The 21716-nt window shown below is 45.8% G+C and overlaps 1 protein-coding gene across 1 annotated transcript; it reads left to right on the forward strand.

Annotated features, from left to right (window-relative positions):
• Positions 1 to 1616: 1616 nt before the first annotated feature.
• On the forward strand, positions 1617 to 18819 carry CALM2 (calmodulin 2). The gene is made up of 6 exons (XM_066595530.1): positions 1617 to 1739; positions 13455 to 13485; positions 13812 to 13955; positions 14035 to 14141; positions 16065 to 16200; positions 18046 to 18819. The coding sequence occupies exons 1-6, from the start codon at positions 1737 to 1739 to the stop codon at positions 18072 to 18074; spliced, it is 450 nt and encodes a 149-aa protein (XP_066451627.1). The 5' UTR covers positions 1617 to 1736; the 3' UTR covers positions 18075 to 18819.
• Positions 18820 to 21716: the final 2897 nt, after the last annotated feature.

A 21716-nucleotide genomic window follows, 5' to 3' on the forward strand; every position in this document is an offset into this window, starting at 1 on the left:
GCATACTCGCTGGAGCAATTACTCGAGCAAGCATTGCCCTTAGCTAGTACCTGCTCGCTCGAAAGAAAAGGTTCGGCTGCCGGTGGCGGGCAGGGAGCGGCGGGGGAGAGCCGCAACTCACCTGTCACCCGCGCCGGCAGCTGAACCTTTTCTCTCGAGCGGGCAGGTACTCGCTAAGGACAATGCTCGCTCGAGTAATTGCCCTTAGCGAGTATGCTTGTTCATCTCTAGTTCTGACATATATCATCTATCCTGTGCATAGGTGATAGCTGTCCATTGTGAGAAAGTCCCCAAAGTGACAGTTAGTGGCCAGGAATGATCACACCTCCACTCCAGCTCCATACATGCTTGAGCATAGAATAGCATGCGTGTGTGTATATATATATATATAGTGAAATGACGACAGAAGTAATTAAGGGTTGCTACTTCTTCCCTAGAATCCTGTCTTAGCGGCTTAGAATTCAAGAAAGTTGGACTCCTCCACCAAAGGCATAAGTTTTGCTGAAGTATGGACTTTTTTGGAACGCCTAGCGGGTTGGGTAAGCGGACGGTTATTCCTTTCAGTCCATATAGGATTTACCCAATGGACTACAAACACAGCAAGTGTTTGGGCTCAGCCTATTACTGGGCTTTGAGTGCAATATAGGGGGCGCTACACAATAGAGAAGGCCTCAAGAAAGTGTTTCTATAGCACTTGGAAGAGTAAGTGCTTCCTTTTTGTTTGTGTTTGGACATTTTTATTTTTGGGGGCACAATAAAGCCCCATTTTAGACCCTTGGAGATGGATATATATATATATATATATATATATATACACTGCAGCATATAATGGCCCATATCTTACAGCCATTAATCTAATCTTCTGCGGCGTTTATATATATACCATAACCGTTAACGCTACGGTTTCCCGCATCACCTTGTGTATTTTAATTGCTCCATATGCATGTTTAGTGAAAACTGCTGCAGAACACGTCAGCCATCTATCAATAACCATCCCAGGACTGTACTTTGGAGCCCTGTTCACACCCCGCAGCCCGCACTTGACAATGGCGCTGTGCATTGTGAGGTGAAATATACATTTCCAGTAACTGTAAATAAAGTAAACTCCTGCCCAGCCTGAGGAATGAAAGCTGCAGTTTACAATGGCCTGTCACATTTTGGACGGCTCTGACATGTCTATGGTGCCTCCTTGGTTTATTAGTACTATTACACCCCAGTCTCCTCCCAATTGCTGCTGCGTTTATCAGCAGCCTCCACTGCGCATGCGTCGCTGCGACCACACTGTGCATGTCCGAGCGACGCATTGCAGGTACCGAACGACCAATCAGCGTGCAGCTCTTCGCCTTCGCTCGAGCCGGCTCCGGCTTGTGTGCGCGCGCGCGCTTGAAAAATAGTCCCCCTGCTTCGGGCACACTGCCGGCTCTATGACCGAAAACTCCTCGATACTAAAATACTCGGTACTTCCGATGCCAGAATAGGCGATTTTCACTGGCTTTTATCAGTTATAGTTGACGTAGGAGTCGTTTAAGCGCGGGTGGCGTGTGAGAAGAAAGCCGCGCCATCACTTTCTTTGTTAGGGGGCGGAGTTACCGCGTTGGCGGAGGAATCCAGGGCGGAGGGAGGTGTTTATGAAGAGCGGTTGGCGGCGGTTGGAAATTAGTCCGAGTCGAGCCTGTGAGGGGTGAGGTTGTGCCTGCTGAGCTGCTGGAGCTGCGCGCTAATTACATCCATTGGAAATGGTGAGTAACGCCGGCGCCTTCCTGCTTCTCTGCGGTTCTTCTCTCCCCTCAGGCGGTTTCTTGTGTTTTCCTCTCCTTCCCTTCGCCGGTTGTGCTGTGTCCTGGTTTCCCCTCAGGGCTTACTGCGCACTTGCCTAAACAAATCAAGGCTTCCATTGAGACAGTCATGGAGGGTTTTCTGCCCTCATTCTATCTCCATGGTGATGCCTTTTATTCATTGCTACATTCTCCATCTGAGTGCTGCAGAACTATGTGTGCATCCTAAGCTGCTGCAGAACCTCTTGGCATTGCATTCTCAGCAATAAAAAAAAAGCTTAACTATGGTAACGTGTCTGCTGCAGAACTTCTTTAACAAGCTTGTCATGGGTGCTGTTAAATGTGTCACTAGTGCAATTATGGCTGCTGCAGAACATCTTGTGGGGCTGCTGCAGCACTGCTTTGGGTGCGTCTGTCCAGCAGATCCCATCTGGCGTGTCCGTGCAGGCTTTTTACGAATGTGTATCTGCCTGGCTGTGCGCCTGCCGGACCTTGTAGACGTTGGTCATCATAGAGTTCATTCATTGATGGCGGAGCTGGGTGTTGCTCCGCGTTAATCTAGTTTCCTAGGTGAGCTCCTAGAGCCAGGGCTGCCGCATGCAGCTCTCCTCCTCCCACGCCCTGCTGCCGCCGCCGCTGACTGACAGGCTCTTTGTATCCTGAAGAGGCTGTGGAGTGCTGTTACATAATCTCCAGCAACCCATGTGAAAACTGGGTCGTGCACTAATAGGCGGCTGCCGGGGCGAGCTGCAATTAAAAGTGACGGCGACCCTCCAAAAAAAAAAAAAGCCCTCCTCCCTAAGCGCGTGGATGCATTTTACTGCACGTATTGCTATATTTGGTATTTACCGGCCTGCGTGTAAAACGAGCCCTGTAATAAAACGGCTGCGCTCATCCGTGCCTTGGCTGAAGTTCAGCCAGGTGTTCTGCATCCCCCCTCCTATAGGGAGTCGGGGGAGACCCGATGGCAGGAGTAAGTCATCTCCTCCCAGGGTGGGTCCAGCCGCATTGTGCTGCAGCTTCCGGAAGGAGGAAGCGCTCCAGTCCTGCCCATTGGTGGTGGCTGGTAGATATCCTCCCGGGGGTCTTTTTTTTTTTTTTTTTTATATATATTTGCCCTTTGACATTTTCTTGCAAAAACTTAAGTGGTCACTTTTTGATCACCGCTTGGATGTTTTAAGACCGTCATGGTGTCCATGCTGTTGATTATGGTCTGCAATGTTAACGAGTCTCGTGAAAAATCTTCATCCTGCACTTTTGTCGTCCCACGCTAGTCGCTCATGTTAGGCGTGGCACTTAATGAGAACGCAGGAGTGTTCCCCGGCTGACGTCACGTTGCTTCTATGTGTTTCACCAGGACTCCGTCGTCGTGTAGGATAAAGGTGGTGGCTCAGTAGTAGTCCTTTGCCTCGGCCCTACTGGGTTTACCGTGCCAGGTGTGGAGGTATTGCACTTAGTTGGTATCTGCCCATCCCGCTTTGGGTACAGAATGGGCAGTAAGTCGTGTGGAATCTGATTAGTCATGGAATGTAGAATTTGCTCCACTAGTGGTAATAGAAGGAGCCTGGACGTGACCTGGCATCGGCTTGTAACCTGCAGCTGGGCTCATCAAGAATAATGCTGGAATATAGACAGTTCCTTGAAAGACCAGTGATGAGTCTAGTGCCGCACGGTGACTCAGTAGTTGGCAATCTTGCCTCGCAGCGCCGGGGATCTGGGTTCAAATCCAACTAAGGACAACATCTGCACGGAGTTTGTTCTCATGTTCCCGTGGGTTTCCTCCCACACTGCAAAAGCATACAGATTGTGAGCCCTAATAGCAAGTGATGTAGTAATGCAAGCGCTATATAGGGGTGGTTGGTGCAGGGCTTGTGCACCCTCCTATTTCTGAATGACTTCAGTAATGTAACACTGGAAGCTTCTTGTGTCGGTGACATTGTTACTCTTATGTAAACAAAGTAGATGCATGTAACCATGGATACCAGGATTGGCCCTGCTCTTTGATACAGGCAGCAGTATAATGCTTATCTCCCTACTCTTGGATTCACTCCTGTACAGCCCCGTCTCTGCACATCTACTCCAGGCTGTGGGGCTTGTAAAGGAACTGTTTGGCTTCGGTTGATGGGATATTTGCCTTCCTCGTCATGTCATGATTTAACAAAATGACTGGAGTTGTCCTGGAGCTACTTCTTTGTACTCTTAGACTTTAAAAGGAAGATGAGAGAAGTACATTCTACGGAGACTAATTAAGATAGTGTACTTGAGATACTGTCTAAAATCTGATACATTTGGCATAGGAACAACTTTCCATACAGGTCTAGTGTCTATTTCTTGTAGCAAGAAATGTGCTTCCTGTTGTCCTTTTAAAGGGGATGTCAGAAACGCCTTCAAAGACTCCTCCATGCATTAAAATACTAAAATCAGCAGTTACTTGCCTCTGCTCCCTGTAGCCAGCTTGGGCTGTGTACAGTCTGATGTGACGTCCCATAACTGACTGTAGCAGCCAATGACAGAGCTCAGTCATAATCACTGAGTGCTGTCATTGGCTGCTGCAGCTTGTTTGTAGACTGGCTCAGCATGCAAAGTGACATCACAGGAGACTGGAGGCAGTGGGGAAGGACAAGCGAGGAGAGGAGTAAATGTGGAGGTTTTTTTTTGTTATAAATTTTGGGTGGAACAATCGACAGGTTTCCTGGACTCAGACAATCTCTAACTTACTATTGATGACCAGTGGGGTCTGCTGATCACGATCCTCGTTGATCAGCTGACTTCCGGGGCTGCTGCACAATAGCTGACATCGGAAGTAGATTGCACTGACTAGTCCAGTGGCCTGGATTGGTACTGCAGGTGCAACTCCCATAGACTTCAATGGTAGCAGCGCCTGCAATACCAATCCGGGTTGCTGTGGCCCCAGGAGTCGACTGATCGTCAGGAATTGTAAACTGCAGAGCTGACAGTTATCAATAGAAGTTAAATGTTCTGAAATACCCCTACAGTGGATCTTATCTCAACTGTCAGCAGAATACAGGTCTGGTTTATGGCAGCCTTATCTTTTGATGTGGCGGTATGCCTAGTCTTAAGAGTAGGGTTGCCAATAGCAACCAGTGATCTCACAAGTCAACTCGAAACTGTATGTATGTGTCCAAGGGTGACTTACCACCAGCTGCAAGACTAGAAGGCGTCTGAATGCCACTATCTAGCAGGTAGTTGGTGGTTGCTGCAGACTAGAATAGACTGTCAATCATTCGCCTTTATATTAGGTGACAAGCCTGTATTCTGCATACGACGGACTGATGTGGAGCCTCTGGGCCTTGAGTTGAAGGTTGTCCAGAACTTGTAGGGCGTGGGTATGTAATGGTGACGTGCTGAGGGATTGTACAAGACTTCCCTTATCTGTTAACTACTTCGGACATGACTTCCTGGGCTGACTGAAACCGGCAGTGTCCCCCGCCCCGTCTTCCATTCATGGGAGGACAATCTGTAGTAATTCTAGTTATGTGCAGCTGGCTGCGTAGAGAACGCCTGCACTTGGGCATAACACAAGTGGCAGATCTGGCTTTGATCGCTGATCACCATAGTAAAAGCTGACCACTTTCAATTCATGCACTCCTTTGTTATCCTAAGGAGGCATCTCTCCTGAGTCACCGAGGGCCTGAAGGTATGGCGCGTTAACTTCTGCAAGGCTTGCACTACGGGAGTGTTCACGTGTGCAACAAAACTAGCACGTCTTATTGAACATTCAGTGTTACCTTAGTGGGACACAACTGTTTAGGAGGTGGGCAGCTGGTCACTGCTAGGAAACTGTTGCCACTCTTAATTGACTAGGCTATTGACTGTACTAACAAGCTTGCCATTTGGACTTGACAGGAGTCTGGTCATAAGTAACATGGTATTGGCCCTACTGCCACTTCTTGGTGTAGGTAGGGTCAGTGGTTGACTCTCTAACAGGGTGTTAAAAAAGGCCCAACAATCTGGCAGTGCCATCTGAAAATGAACTGAAGTGGCTTCCGTACAGCAACACTACCACTCTCCATGCACTGCACAGTTAAAGTAGCCCTCCAGGTTCAGGACAATCTTATCCTGGGACTGAAGAATATGGTTCTAACAGTTGGTGGTCCTCCGTGCTGATGCCCCTCTAATCTGCTGATTCTAGATCGCTGCTTCAATCGTCCAAGATGGCTGATGCTGACTACGAATGTACTATGCCTGCTCTGATTGGTCAGTACTGATCTTATGACTTCTGTTGGCCAATGAGAATCATGTGCATTAGATGGCTAGAAAGTTGCAGCTGGTCTTCTATACAGCTGAAAATGAGGCCGGCCTCACACAGATGGGTTGGATTCCACAACAGAAATGTTTAAATCTGTGTTGTGGATGGTCCAGACAGCTTGCCATTAGACATGGGCAGTACAGATTTATTTTTTTTTATTTCCCCATGCCATTGAGGCGACATTGTGGGTCCCCATGACAAATAGTAATGTCAATTGTGGATGGGCTGTGGGTCGGGCAGCTTCCACTGACTTCCATGGAAGCTGTCCGTGTGGAATTCGTACAAGAATAGAGCGGACATGCCAATGCTATCTTAATGGGTACGTAATACTGTCTGCGCGGTTGACTACTGCGGGTTCCGCAATCCAAATTCAGTCGTGTGAGACTGGCCTAAGGGCCTGAAACAGCAGATCAGAGGGACATTGACAGTGGTGGTCAGGAAGTAATATACCCCACCCTCTGTTATTTTTGAAGAAATGTCTGTCAATGAAAGATTGTCCAGCTAACAACCATGAAACACTCTTAAAACACTTCAGTTTTTTTTTCTTTAAGTATGATCAAGTATTAAAATAACTAACCAGCAGTAGATACTTGTCCTCTGGGTGTGTTGTAGAGTAAATGCCACTTGACTGCTGCAGCCAATCAGAGGCTGGCACGGTGAAGTGCTGTTCTCGTGGCATTGGTTCACAGCATCTGAGTGGTGATGCCTGGAGAATGGTACTGCAACAGCCAGGTGGCATCCATTCAAGAACAGCCTGAGAACTGCAGTGGTGGATCACCAGGACAGAGCATGGGCGAAGGACCCCTGCATTTGTGTTCACACACTTGAGACTAGAATTATAAAAAAAAAAAAAAAAAATCTGGTACTTGGACAACCCCCTTCTACATGGGAATATTTGGATGGAATTTGTGGCCGCCTCTCTAATAGGAAGCTGCCTTATATGCAAGGAAATGTTCATTTTTGACCAGGACACGTAGGATCACCTTCTGGCTTCTGTTCATTAAAGGGCATTACCATCTGGGACATGCAGCTGTCAGATTTCTATAGGATAACCCATGCCGTATGTCCCACCTGCATGCAGTGGTTGGGAGGATGGAAACGGCCAAGGGAGCGTCGCTACACTGTTTCTGCAACACCCATAGCTGATGGCCCAGCCACCTCTTGCTAAGCAGTGTTCCCATCTTCACCCAGTTGAGGGCACCCTTTTAAGGCATCTAATGGGGTACATCACTGTTAGTTTGCCATCTGGAAATGATGCTCAAAGTCTTGATTTTAGAAGCCTTTGACAGCATGGAGAATATACATGTAAGATTGTGAAGGCTTATCTAAAGCTGGTGCAGATGTGAGATGGTGGTCACCTGGCAATCGTGGCATGTCCCACCCAAACAAGTGTGACTGGATTAATGGCAAGGATGTATTGGGTAGCTGTCTGACACTTGCCTCCTGTGTAAACTGAGATTTGGCTCAAGACAACTCCAAAAATCCAAGCTTCCTCATCAGAGGTGTTACCTGCAGGCCCATTCTGGTTCGTAGGCGCTACTGGAAAAATGCCCAAGTACCTCGGTACTGGGTTACTCTGTCCTGGCTTTAGGTTTGTCTACATTCATCTGGGCAGGAACCCTTGAACAGGAGAGCGAACATGCGATACTCTTAAGGACGATGGGAAAGGGTGCCAAAAGGCTGATCTAGACAGAGCGAGCTGTGAAACTAGAGGGTCATAATTATAGTCCCTCCCAGAAGGAGAATGCAACAACTGAGTGATACTTGTTACACACTGGCATAAATGCCCTGGTATTCTTAAGGGTTTGGGTGATGGGTTAACAAGTCTACAGAAGACTACCCTTACTATTGGCAAGATAAAACCAGAGTGTACCTTTACATGGGACAACTCTTGGGTGCGGTAGTGACTATAACCCCCCCCCCCCCATGCTGTTATACAGGAACCATAGTTCATAGAGCAACTGTGTTTACAGGGGCTGATGTTCTGTAGTTCTGCTAAAAAACATGCAAATCTGACAAATGAGCAACTTGTCACTGTTATTGGCAGCTGATTCTACACAAGGCTTGCCTGAATATGCGTTTTCCAGCAATAATTGCCCTGTGTAAAGGTATCTTTTGGATTGATGACAAAAAATTACTCAAAGCCAAGCAGAAGTTGTAGAGATCATGCCTTTCTCCTTCTAGAGTGCATGTGTCCCATTCATTATAATGGCTTGTAACCTCTATTGAAAGGGATATCTAGGACCTGGCCTTGGGGCTAAGGCCATCAGTGCTAAGACTGGTGAGTGTCTGACTCCTGATGTGTTTAGAGGAGTCATGACACTTGGGTACACACCAGTCTCATTGTACAACAGGCACAGTGCTGGACCTCTGCTGTGCCTGGTATTACAGTTAGTCCATCCCCTCAAGATACTGTGTTGCCAAAAGATCCTGTGACTGAACTGGGAAGAGGCTGCAGTACTTTTCCTAGTGCTACAGCCCCTTTCTGGCAGGGGCTGTGGTAGTTGGACCCCCAAAGATCTGACTTTCAGTTAATCCTTTTTTTTGAAGTGGGTTTTGTCATTAAAATCCCCTTTTCCCCAACTGGGCCCAGCCAGAAGTGACTTCCCAGTGGCCGGGTGGAAGCATGTGACTGCTGTACTCCATCAGAGGCCATAGTATCACTGCTGATGCTTCTGCCATCAACACTTGTATCCTGACCTCCATGATGCCAGGAGTTTGGGGGTGTAGCACTGCATCACTCATGTGCTTCTACCCAGAAGTCACTGCCAGTACCAGCTGTCAGCTGCATCCTGGGACCCCAGAAAAGTCAACTATAGCTGTTTGCTTTAGACCAGGCCCAGACGGGATTGTTTGTGACAAACCTCTAGGTATAAGTGGGGTATCCTGTGCTTGTTAAGTCTTGGGCTTCCCTCAGGTTTTTTCCCTGCAATTAACACAGCGTTTAGAACCCCATGGTATAATACTCCAATTGAAATCAGTGGGGCCTCTCAGACATGTGTTTAGACCATGGCACTTTCCAGTGCCACGCTTAAGCGCGGTCTTTGTCCCTTTAGCATCCCTCATCACAATGATGGGGTGTGCTGAAACACTATCAGCTGCTGGGAGCTGAGGCCAAAAGTAAAATTGTGGCACTTTGCCACCCTCATGTGAAGGAGTCCTTGTACTCAATGGTCCAATCAGTAAACAAGCCTGGTCAATACACCTTGTAACTTGTGCAAGCAGGTGGAGTGGAATAGCTTGATGTGAGAAATGGGTCTCCTCACTTCTATAGTGGAGAAGCTTTACATGTAAAACTACTATCTACAAACTGTCTTTCTTTCTAGTGGGATTGGTGACAAACTAGCTGTAGCAGCAGTGGTAGATAGATGGTCCATGATGTGAAACGTCTGTCAGTGGCACCTTCTCTAGCCACAAAGTTATGATGGGCCTAGAAGGTGCAACATTCACCTTGGCATTAGAGAGGTCCAAAAACAGCTTGTCAAGTAACTGCTTCCCTTACATCTCACAGCTAAATCTTGTCCTGGAGTTTGGGGGGTCACTTTAAAGGGACTCGGTCAGCAGGTTTTATCCTCTTTGAATCATTTGGAGCGCTAGATCAGTAATGGTGCTGCAAAGTGACTGTAAGCCTTGCCTCGCTCTAGATGGCCCTTTAAACACCTGCACTGTATGGCAATTGGCTCAGTGGACATATCCAGACCATTCAAGGGCCACCCAGGTCTCCTGTGTAAACACCCTCTCAGTGCTGTGGATGTCTCTGCTTCAGATCTTGCGCTTGTGCCAACATCCTGGGAGTGGCACACATGCAGTGGAAGTTGATGTCTGCCCGCACCAGGGAGGAACTAACCGCTGCCAGGAAAAGCGTTGCCTGCGGCAGCTTGCACATGACTGGAGGATGCTGGTCCAAATCAGTCAAGTGAAGAGTTTACAGAGGAGATCCTTGAATGAGGTTATGACCTCTTGATGATTCAGCCCTAATTACTATATAGTGTAAAGTTAGTGGTTTTATACAGTAACACCAGACTTGTGGTTGGTTTAAAACAATTAAGTATTAATTACTGGTACAGTGCCACAAAAGGAATCCCTTCAAGTAAATCTGCATTGGGTTATCTGGCTAATGGGCACGGTCAACAAAGGTGGGAATTACTGACTAAATACACTGATTGGCATCTCCTGATACTCTGGGCTTTATAACAAACTCCAAGAGACTTAACCTGCAGCCCAGGGAAGTTGTATTTGGTTATTTGCTCCTCCACAAGGGGTTAGTGAGGCCCCTCAGTCCAGGTTGTACTGAATAACCAGAAAGTTACTTGCTGGTAGCTGGTTTTAAAGGGAACCTGTTAAATCCCACCAGCTACATCATAGGGTTCAATAGTGTGGATAGGAGTGGTAGCTCATACTAATCAGGTGCCACAGTCCAGCATGGCTTCCCTGCAAACTGGCACACGGACTTGTACTAAGCCCAGTATTTTTGTGGCAATTCACCCAGTGCAGTTTGCTTAATAGACAGTGGTGTAGGCTTCACTGTGGTATCACTTATGCTGGTTTTGGTATAAATTATACATCTTGTCTGAAGTGGATGGAGCATGGCCAACTCAAGGTGGTGGGGGCTGCATAGAAAGCCACACATACCAACTCGACACTAGAAGCAGGCCTACAATGCTCTGTAAGCACTCCTGGACACTTGTGACTTTGCTGCTTTTTTTTTTTTTACACATGAGGGTCAATTGGACTTTCTAACGTTAAACACTTTGCATGAACAAACACTGCAATACGTTTAACATTAGAAAGTCCTATTGATTTTTTTCCATTAAAAAAAATGCAGCAAAATTGTGTCAAGAAAAGCAAGTGTGCAGGAGCCCCCCACTACTTCCAGCTGGCTGTGCACACTCTAACATAGATGTGCAGGAGCCCCCCACTTCTTCCAGCTGGCTGTGCACACTCTAACATAGATGTGCAGGCACAGCTGGCTGGAGAGTTGTGCTTGTAGTCACTAATGGGGCACCTCCTGAGGAGCAAACAGTTCCCTCAACTTTGAGCCCCAAAATAACTTTTTTAGGCCCATAAAGTACAGGATGATCGCTTCACTTCAAATAAGTTTTAGTGTAATGGCAGGCTAACTCTGCAGTCTATTAAATGGCCAAGTTCACAAAGTGTGCAGAATGTAATTTACTTTCAGTGCCAGTTACTCAGTAGAACACAAGTGGTGGCCTTAATAAATCACATGCCCTAAACTTGTTGTCCTCTTAGTGCCTTAAACTATGGTCCTAGTTGGTGTAATGGACCCCAAATTGCTGCCTTCTCGCTGTTCTAAGACAGTTGGAGCATGCTAGCTATGTTAGTCTTGCTATAGTACTGGGAGCTATAAAAGCTTTAGGCCTCATGTGCATGGGTGGGTCAGAGCCCACTGTGGAATCCCACCCCGCCAAGGACTATCTTCTGTATCCTGTCTGAATCTTCACTCCAGATGTGTGCAGAAGCATGCGCATAATTTTTAATCACTTTTTTTATTGAGCTCCTGCTTTACTTGGTATCCACAACTGAATTGCAGACAGGCTGTGGAATGGACTGTTTCCATTTTCTTCATCCGTGTGGTATCTGCAGTGAAATGGCGCATGCTACAATTTGTGTTTTGGACCAAAAGGTCCGCAAAACAAATCTGGATGCTTTAATGCATTTGCAGACACCCATGTTTTCTTATGGGTGGCTTGATTTGTGGACCCTCCCTCCCTTCCCCCATTGGGCCCCACACTCACTGCAATGTCACTGGTGCAAAGAAACTGAGCCAGTAGTGGGTTGCAGCACATCTAGTGGTGCAACATGCCACTTCTACCTAGTAGTGTGGATGAATGTAGTTTTAGGCCCAGTCCGTGTGGGTTGAGTCTGCCCACTAAAGGATAGAAGGCTTCACAACAGGTCAAATTCCATACAGAAAAACTCCAGCATGTTGACTTGTAAAGTGACCCTCTGGTTGGGGACTAAACTGTCAGGGAACCGCTGTATTCACTTGTCTTCTGTGCTGCCTCTCTGATTTACTGGTTCTGGGTCCCATTATCGGCACTCCAAGATGCCTAGGCAATCTTCAGGCTATCTAATCCCCACTGTGCACTGGTGGTGTCGTACTACTACTGTGTTAGACTTAATCTGATTGGCCAGCACTGCTCAAATGAGTACTAGCCAATCAGAGCAGTGTGCATTAGACAACTACAATGGCCATCTTTGACATCCCAAACGGGTGGGGAGGCTGTATTGCCTGCTGATGCCCCTCCAATCCACCAATCTGCCTATAAACGTTCAGGCTAGTTTCACATGGGCAATCGCAAGATCACCATGAGAAAATCGTGGCAAAATGGCATATGTGATCTTGTGATGTCTGAGCACCAGCTGTTTTTATTGGAAAAGCATTGTTTCACTGCTGCCCGTGATGGGCGACCCATAGGAGTTTCTAATGATAAAAACACATCTCACAAAAATCGCAAGTTCATGCGTTGTGCTGTGATAAAACAAAGGCTTCATGTGGAAATATGGGTGGTTTAGAAAAAAATTAAAATATGTAGAAAGATGGGGCAGGAGCGATTTCTAAACGTCACAACATCACATAGTGAACATCGCAGATAGGAATGAAACCACTAAACGCATGGGTTTTATCATTCTGAGTTTTCACTCATTGTGCTGTTATCACCCATGTGGAAACTGCCTCACTGTTTACACGCTGTGGGATGTTTGCAGCATTCTAAAGTCAATCTGCACAGCTGGTCGCTTGTGCATCACCTGCTGATCAGCGCTGCGCTCACTAGAGGATGTGCCCAGGGCATGGGGACTTTAGAGGTGGGGGAGGATATTAAGGCAGCTATGGGAGCGCAAGTCATTTCAGTTCATCAGCACAATGCTGTGGACTTTTTTTTTTTTTTTTTTTTTTTTTTTCTTTGCAGAAATGCTGCAGGTCTTGCAGCAGAAAATCCCCAGAATTTCTGCTACATGTAATACATACCCAAGTTTACAGCTATGGGGTATACAGTGTTTCCTCTGGCCTTGGTGGCAGTTGCTCCTCCACACTTAAGAATGCCCCAGCCTTATTTCAATGTTGCTGTTGGTACTGGTGCAGTAGTCTTGGAAGAGCTTCCCATACTAGTTCAGGAGGGATTACTGTCTGAAGACTTGTTTGATTATGCACTGAAAATCAGTTATTGGTGATCTCGTGCTCTGGTCTCTGCTTCCTTCAGTGTGACATTGGGAGCAGATTGGGCTGACTGACTCTAACGTTGTGACTTTTCAGACTGGATGGTGTTGGGATCACAAGTTAATAGTTTAAATCGAATGGTAGTGGCTTCAGAATACACTTGTAATACCTGAATGCTGTGCATACCAACTAGATGGCTTGTAGACTTACACTTATTATTGTCTTTCAGGCTGACCAACTGACAGAGGAGCAGATCGCAGGTAAGCTTGATAAATGTTGGTAATGTCTTGTCTGTCTCATGTAGAAACCAATGTGACCTCTGCAGGATGTGGCATGGCCACTGGTGGAGTAGTTGGCATTTCCCCCAACTCTCTGTAGTACCTACATAATACTCAGCCCTATGTACTTGGGAGTACACATGCCCCCTCAGGGCTGTATATCCCTGTAACTGGATATATGAGCATATGTAGAATCAGGACTATACATGGGGTTCTGTGAAGTAAAGGAATGGTACTTGCAAGTATAAGAAATCAGATCTGGTTCTAAAAGGTTGATATATATCTTTTTTGTTTTCCTCCCTCTTTAGAGTTCAAAGAAGCCTTTTCACTATTTGACAAGGATGGTGATGGCACCATCACAACAAAGGAGTTGGGCACAGTGATGAGGTCGCTTGGGCAGAACCCCACAGAAGCAGAGCTGCAGGACATGATCAATGAAGTAGATGCTGATGGTAAGATCTTAGTCTATCAGTGCTAAACAGAACCAAATCGGCAACATTTGGTTCTAACCGCAGCCTTTATCTTCAACAGGTAATGGAACAATTGACTTCCCTGAATTTCTGACTATGATGGCTAGGAAAATGAAGGACACAGATAGTGAAGAGGAAATCAGAGAAGCATTCCGTGTGTTTGACAAGGTACTTGTTAGATGACAGTATGGAATACGAATTGTACCACTAATAAAACTGTAGTGGCTTGTCAAGCTATGCCTCCTAGCAGTGCCTCAATAATGCCCACAATCTTGGCAGCTTGTGGATTTGAATCTGAATCAGACGGGTCCAAGTAAAGAAATCCTTGTTCTGCCACTCACAAGTTTTAAAGATATTTAGTTGGGGAAACTAATGTGGTGCCAGTAGCTGCAGGGGTATTCTGGGCTTCTACCACTGATAAGCGATGCTCTGGATAGGTCATCAGTGGGAGTCTACTGATCAGTATCCCAGTTGATCGCTGGCTGTCCAGACTGCTGCACTGACAGTGGTCTGGGTCAGAAGTAATAGCTGGCTTCACTTATTTGAAATGGCAGCAATGCCTCCCTTTGCACTTCTGGCTTCAACAGCAATAAGGAGCTGGAAGTGTAGTAAGAGGCATCGCTGCCATTTTTAAATGGGAGTGAAGCAGTCTTATTACAAACCATTCCACCCTGCCTACTGCAGTTGATCTGATGGGGGTTCTGAGTGGCTGACCCCATTGATCAGGTATCAGTAAGGGCCTGGAATACACCTTTAAGCAAGCTGGCATCTGGTAGGTAGTGTAAATGGTGGTACTCCTGCAAAGTGCATGGTTCTTTAATCATATATTTTGAGATACAGTCCTTAGACTAGCCTTTGGAAGAAGCAAGAGTCTTAGTAACTCTAACAATAACCTAGTTGGCCAGTCATGTGACTGAACATTGTTGCAGTCAGCTGTCTTGTAGAGCTGTCAAACTATATTAAAAGGGTGGAACTTTATAACGTAGGAATAAACATGGGTTGCCATTATAATTAGAGGTTGAACCAAGATTGCAAGCTATTCCCTACTTGCCAGATAAGGGGTATCTTGCTGATTGGTCTCGTCACTCATCTCAAGAACAGGAACTGTCCCCCTGCCTGTTACAGTGGGGGTTGCTTCTTCCTACAAGGACTTAGAATAAGAGTTCTGGCTGATTATGTGTAGCCAGGAGCTCTATTTCCAATGGGGTCAGCAGATACCTGAAGGCTTGCCATCAGCTACATCTGGCAGTTTCATTGAAGGTGAATAGAGTGGCAGTGTACTTGCACGGCCAGCACTCCGTTCAGCTTCCACACCGGGGGAATCAGGAATCTGAGACCCTCACTAATCGGCAAGCTATTACCTATCCTATAGATGGGGAATAACTTGTGATTCTGGTACAACCCCTTTAAGACAGGCGTGTATGAGTCTTAAAGGATGGCCTTTTCATAAACTGCTTGGTTCTTGCACAGGTCTTGGGTAGCTTGTATACCTGCATCTATCTGCTAAGTTGTGAGGCAGGCTTATTTTACTTTCCATTGGCTTCGGTGGTTAGTAGTAGTCACCCCGGACTCAAAGCACATATTTGCATGCTGTTTATTCTGCAGCACACGATTGACACATCATGCAGCATTTTAGTTTGCATACAGCAAAATCACAATGTGGACAGGTGCTTCCAGCAAACAGTAAAATTAGGAGCAGAAATGTAACTCCTGAAAGTCAGTGATGTGGATGTCTGATCATTCTGAGGTCTGTCTTGTGAATAATCTTAATCATACTAAGTGTCAATAATTTACTACTGTATGTACAGACATTTTATACACTAGATAATTTACATTAGTTCAATCAGAACGAGCTTTGTAACTCCTGCAATCACATCCTGAAACTTAATAAACAGGTTAATCTGCAATCATATGTTTATATTGTGGGAGGAAACAAATGCCCAGAAGGAACCTCTTTAAGCAGAATGTTCCTCAGTCTGCCCAGGGTGCCAAAATGGTATTACACAAATACTGTGCAATTGGTAACTGACCTGGGGTGGTTAACACTATGCAGCTGCAGAGCTAACAGTCTGTACCTTCTATCTTCTACAGGATGGCAATGGCTACATTAGCGCTGCTGAACTTCGTCATGTGATGACAAATCTGGGGGAGAAGTTAACGGACGAAGAGGTTGATGAAATGATCAGGGAAGCAGATATTGATGGAGATGGTCAAGTAAATTATGAAGGTGGGTTCTGGTCTTGTATAAACCTAGGCAGACCTCTAAGTCTTTAATCTGATTATTTTGAGATGAATATAATGGTTGCAGGTTAAATGGCTGAAACTTAGTTGTAAACTGTACTTAAGAAGCAGGGCTGTGGGTCCAGTCCCATTTTGGTAGGAATGTATCCACTGGGATTGTCATAAAAATATTTATCAATTATGCTAGAACTCAATTCAGACTCTCCTATACATGCTCCTATAGGAATTTTGGAATTGTTTTTTGTAATGCTTTATTCAGCTAAGCCCCTGTTAAACATTGATACACTTATTGTACCACGTACTAGTTATCACTCGCAAATGAGTCATGAGGATTTGTAACCTTGGCTCACTGACTCAACCACCCTGGCTAAAAGTCAAACAGTTCAGATGTCTGAATGTTGTATCTCTAGTAAAGATCAGCGAACTTACTCGGTTCAGGTGTTTTTGGACCCCAGCACCGCTTTTTTCCGAGTAACTGACTACTCGGAAGAAAGCTCTCCCTCAAGCCCCCCCATTCCCCACAGCGCCCCCCCGAATCTTTTTGTCCGAGTAGTCAGTTACTCAGAAAAAGCGGTGCTCAGGTCCAAAAACACCCAAACAGAGTACGTTCACTAATCTCTAGCTTCCAGTGGTCCATATTCGGGACCTTTTCAGGTAATCTAGTGTGGAAATGGGTGGGGGGTTGGGGGGGGGGGTAGAGTAATTTGTCATGTATGTATTAGGCATTCCAAGCACAGCATAAACCTGTTCCGTAGGGAGTGCTGCCCTATATAATGACTGCTTATACGGCAGGTCATCTCAACCATTGTCATGCATTTGCAAGGATGCAAGTCTGGTATCTTCGCCAAACGCTCTATTGGATGTGCAGCAGAACTGGCTTTTTTTTTTTTAATTGAAATGCAGAGGTTTACCCACGCTGCATCATCTGTGCTTTCCATATAGATCAGCTTGCTGTTCACTCGTTTCATTTCCCATGCATTTCCCCCTGCTAGTTTTTGATGACTGAGAAATGTGAATCTATTTCACTCAGTGTGAACTGATCACTCTTGCATTAAAGGGCTAGTACAAAGGTTACAAATTATCACTAGCCCCAGGATGGCAGATAACTGTCTGCTTGTGGGGGTCTCACCGCTGAGGCCCCTGCTGATCTCAAGAACAGAGGACCTATGTTCGGTTTCTGCCTTGCCGTGCTATTAAGTGAAAAAAGAGCGCTGGCTGAGCATGTGTGGTCAGTGCTCCATGCGTTTCAGTGGGTGCAGCAAGCTCAGTGAGGATGGGGTGGGGATGATCAGTGTGGCTCTCTGTTGTGAGACTGCCCCCTTCAATTGGCAAGTTATTTCCTATCCCATGGATGGAAGATGACTTGTAAGCTTAGGGAAACTATTTTATTGCGCCACTTCAAAGGGGTTGTACCATGTGAACACTGACACACCATAGTATGTGCGCTTACTGTTCAGTGGGGGCTTGCTGCTGGGACCACCACTAACGGGTGGTATTTTTGAGGCAGATGTGTTGCATAAACATCTGAAGGGACATTCAGAAATGTGCTTTCCAACAAAAAAACTTAATTCAGATGAAGGGAACTGATCAGTTGTGGAACACCTGCAACAAGTCCACCACATATGGGTATATACCATTGGCATAGCATGGAGTTGGCTGCACATGTCCTCCACTTGGTCATGGAGAGACTTGGCATGTGCAGCCAACTCTTACTTTCCCACAGGACTGCAGCTGTTGGGTCTTGTCAGGTACTTGAGTGTCTTAATAAATGTTCTGGAAGTCATGGCATGGTTTTACATTTGATTTCACACTTTCCTCTTTTCTCTTGCAGAGTTTGTACAAATGATGACAGCAAAGTGAAGATTGTACAGAATGTGTTTAAATTTCTTGTACAAAGATGTTTATTTGCCTTTCTTTGTTTGTAACTTATCTGTAAAATGTTTCCCCTTACTGTCAAAAAAATGCATGTATAGTAATTTAGAATTCCATTCATGTTTCCCATATTCCTGTCACTGTCTTTTTCTTAAACTTTTTATTCTTTCGGTTTCCATGAAAAGTTGAACAAGTAACAAAAAGCTGCATGTGGCTTACTCTGGATTTTATCAAAGCCCTTTGTGCACATGGAAGACCTTGATGAATTTGTTCACACGGGAACATCCAGGCTCTTCACTTTTAAATTTTATCTCCTCCCCCTTCTCCGAGTTGGATTTCTTCAAGTAACTTGTCTGCTTGTTGGAATGTGGAGTAAACAACTCTAAACTACAGATAGTTAACCAATATTGAACTTATGTTGCACTAATGCAAAGCTGGTATATCCAGATACATGTCTCGTTTCTCTTCCTTCCACCCTTCCTGCCTCTCCTACTATATTGTTTGCTCCAGACCTGGAACATCTTCACCTTGCTTACTATTTTGTTTTTCTTTGGATTACACTGATGTGAGGGGTCTGCATAGCATTACCCAGCAGTGAGTTGTAAGCTCCTTCACCAGTTTAAGGTTTACTTTTGGTTTAGCCACTTTTCAGAAGAACCTGCTTATGGCACAATTTGCCTCAAATCCATTCCAAGTTGTATATTTGTTTTCCAATAAAAACCAAAAAAGTCAATCTTTGTCATTTATTGTATGTCTGATAACTAGTAAAATATGGGGCGAAGTACCTTCACAGAAGACCTAACTTTAAAGTAAATGTATGCACAATGCCATGGCATCTTACGCTGGCTTATCAGTCCAGATTCATTTTTTGAGGGCTCTAAAGCCTCTGCAGACAACTGGCAAAAGTGGCTAGAAATGTGCCACATGCCATGTATAGTAAGTTCTTGGTGGCAACTGCATGCTGCAGGTCTTCCATCTGAACTTGGACAACTTGCAGCATATTACAGTACACGCTTCCTGCAGAAGAGAAGTCCACAAGCTGACCTGCAATGTGGATCTTTATTCTGCATCATGGCAATATGTTGCACATTACACACCATATTGCAAGCAGTAAAAATCCCAACAGATCCTGCATGTGTAGATCTTATCACAGACTTGTTGCAGAATAGCCACATTAAAGTGGCTTTCCTACATTTAACGTTCTCAACTTGTCTCCTGACCACAGAAGTACCTCGGGGTTGGTGGTCAGAACCTCATCAGTTAACTCTGGTCCCAAGTGTCTCCAAATAAATGGAGCAGTAGTCACACATGCAGTACAGCTCCATTCTAATGAGACTGATAGTTGTCATTCAGGGACTCTCTGGACTGACTTGTGAAAGCTGGGAGTTGGCCTTGACCAAATACTTATCACCTATTCTATGAGTAGTGAATAAGGTCTTATCACTGGACAAGATGGGTGTTGGTGAAAGATTAGTGGCTTAAAGGCCTAACACGTAATGAGTGTCAGGCAAACTATGCCCAATGCTCGTCCCCATGTAGCCTTAATTCTGTGCTGTTAAAGTAGCAAATCGCTCAGTGTGGCCCGAAGGGAGGTCTGGCGGTTGGAGGAGAGTTCTCTCCCACCTCCCTGCTCAGTACTAAACGGCTGCAGTTTACACCAACAGTCTGTTTTTAAGCTAGACTACGGTTTCTGCATGTATTTACACAATGATGAGCGCTCAAAACCCCACAGGAGTATGGAGTTTTGAACAACCAGAATGATTTTCCTGTGTAAAAGGGCCTTAAATGGAAAGTACAGGAGACACTACACATGGAGTATCTGCAAACCCAGGCTGAGGTGTGCATTTATTTTCCCCCTCTTCCACAAACCCTTCTATAGCAATAAAGGTTATTAAAGCTTTGTCCTTGCTGCAGGATGCCTAACGCAACAGAACCTAAACTTGCATCATGTACTGCGCGGCATCACAAGTTGAGCCGTCACAATCCTGTAGCAGTAGCTGGCTGTTACAATGGTTGTTGATGCGAATTAATTTTTACACATGTTTTCTGTCTTAGGGCCCACTTACACGGCCATATGTGTGCCTGAACGGCAAAGGGGCTGTGGAGACGTTCCCCCCCCCCCTTTCCTCGCTGGCTCACCACATCCCTTCTCCCCTCTGGTAATTTGCAATGGTGGTGGATCTAAGCTCCCCTTCCTGCAGCCAGCAATGGGAGTGGGTGGACCTTAGCTGCACCCTTTAGCAGTCACACTGCTAAACTCCCTCCCTTATCCGGCAGCTAGCATAGGAATCGATGCAGCTGCCACCGATGTACAGGAAGCACCCAGTTGGGTGCTTTAACGTCATGGAAATACGCCCCTCTGCACTGATGCATTGTAAGCCAATGCATCAGAGGGGCAGCATATAAGACCTTAGGATCGGTTGCAGATGGTACAGGCTGTCATTTTTATTATGAAAGACTATCTGAATTAGGTGCAATTAAAAATCAAGGTTTTTGCACAGGAAAGATGCCGGTGTGACTAAGGCTTTCATAGGGGCCATATCTGCTGCAGGAAACCAGGTCTGCAATCTAAATGGTGTGGATTTGTCTGCGTTTGTTTTGCAGTGGATATGCTACAGATACCCTTGTATGTCAAGGGTTGAAATCTGCATAAATAGGCAAGCTCCTGCCTTAGAATCCGCAGCGGTTTTTGAAACAGATTACCGTATTTTTCGCTCTAAGTCACACCCGTTTTAAAGTGAGAAAACAGGGGAGAATATTTTGCACGCACCCAGGGACAGCACAGGGGATAGTGCAGATGACTGACCATAAGTAGCAAAGGTCTGAAAAACCGGCGCTCCTTGTCACAGGGCGCTTGTGTGCGGTAGGGGGAAGGGAAGAAGCTGTTTGGGGGAAGCAGCAGCAGTTCCCGCCAGGCTCACCACCAATTAGCAGTATGTATGGGTGTCTGTGGGCACGTGAGAAAACTGCTAACAGATCACATATTTGTGCGGTCGTACATTAAACTCGATCGCGACGATTTTCGGCTCATTCGCTCTATATAAGATTCGACTTTTCCCCCTGGTTTAGAGGGGAAAAAAATGTGCCTTACAGAGCGAAAAATACAGTAATTGTGGAAACTTACCACCATGTGATGCGGGTTTTTTTAATATCCTCTACGTACACGATCCTGTAAATGTGGAATTTCCACAAAATCCACTAGAACTTACAGTATTTTCAAGCGTCTGTGAAGGCAGCTTAAGTGCTTATCAGAAAAGACCCTGATTCAGCTGTGCCAGCTCTGCCAGGCCACTTTTGATATGGACCCCTCATTACTGACCCCTTCTGTCACAGTGACTGCAGATAGAGAAGGGGGCGGCCTGCTTCAATGACATTACCAAACGTGACCCAGCGTCAAACCTACAAGACTGCATCGGGGTAGGTATATCTCTGAACAACACCTTAGCAGTAAATGTTTGTCTATAAAATCCTGTTTTTTTGGTATTCGATCCAGTGCTGACTCCCAGTAAGTTGGGAAGGTCATCATTACCTGGCGAGACCCGCTCCCAACTGCCTATGGTTGGCCTCCCACTCAGCGTTTATTGGAAATCGTGCTTGCAGATTTTGATCCATTTTTTTTGTGCCAGAAAT

Source organism: Eleutherodactylus coqui, chromosome 3, assembly GCF_035609145.1.
Source record: "Eleutherodactylus coqui strain aEleCoq1 chromosome 3, aEleCoq1.hap1, whole genome shotgun sequence".
NCBI lineage: Eukaryota > Metazoa > Chordata > Amphibia > Anura > Eleutherodactylidae > Eleutherodactylus > Eleutherodactylus coqui.

Bases quoted from the DNA above. Each gene is read 5' to 3' on its own strand.
- CALM2 (XM_066595530.1), top strand. The intron at 13,486-13,811 runs GTAAGCTTGATA...CTCCCTCTTTAG, and splicing joins GACAGAGGAGCAGATCGCAG to AGTTCAAAGAAGCCTTTTCA. The intron at 13,956-14,034 runs GTAAGATCTTAG...TATCTTCAACAG, and splicing joins CAATGAAGTAGATGCTGATG to GTAATGGAACAATTGACTTC.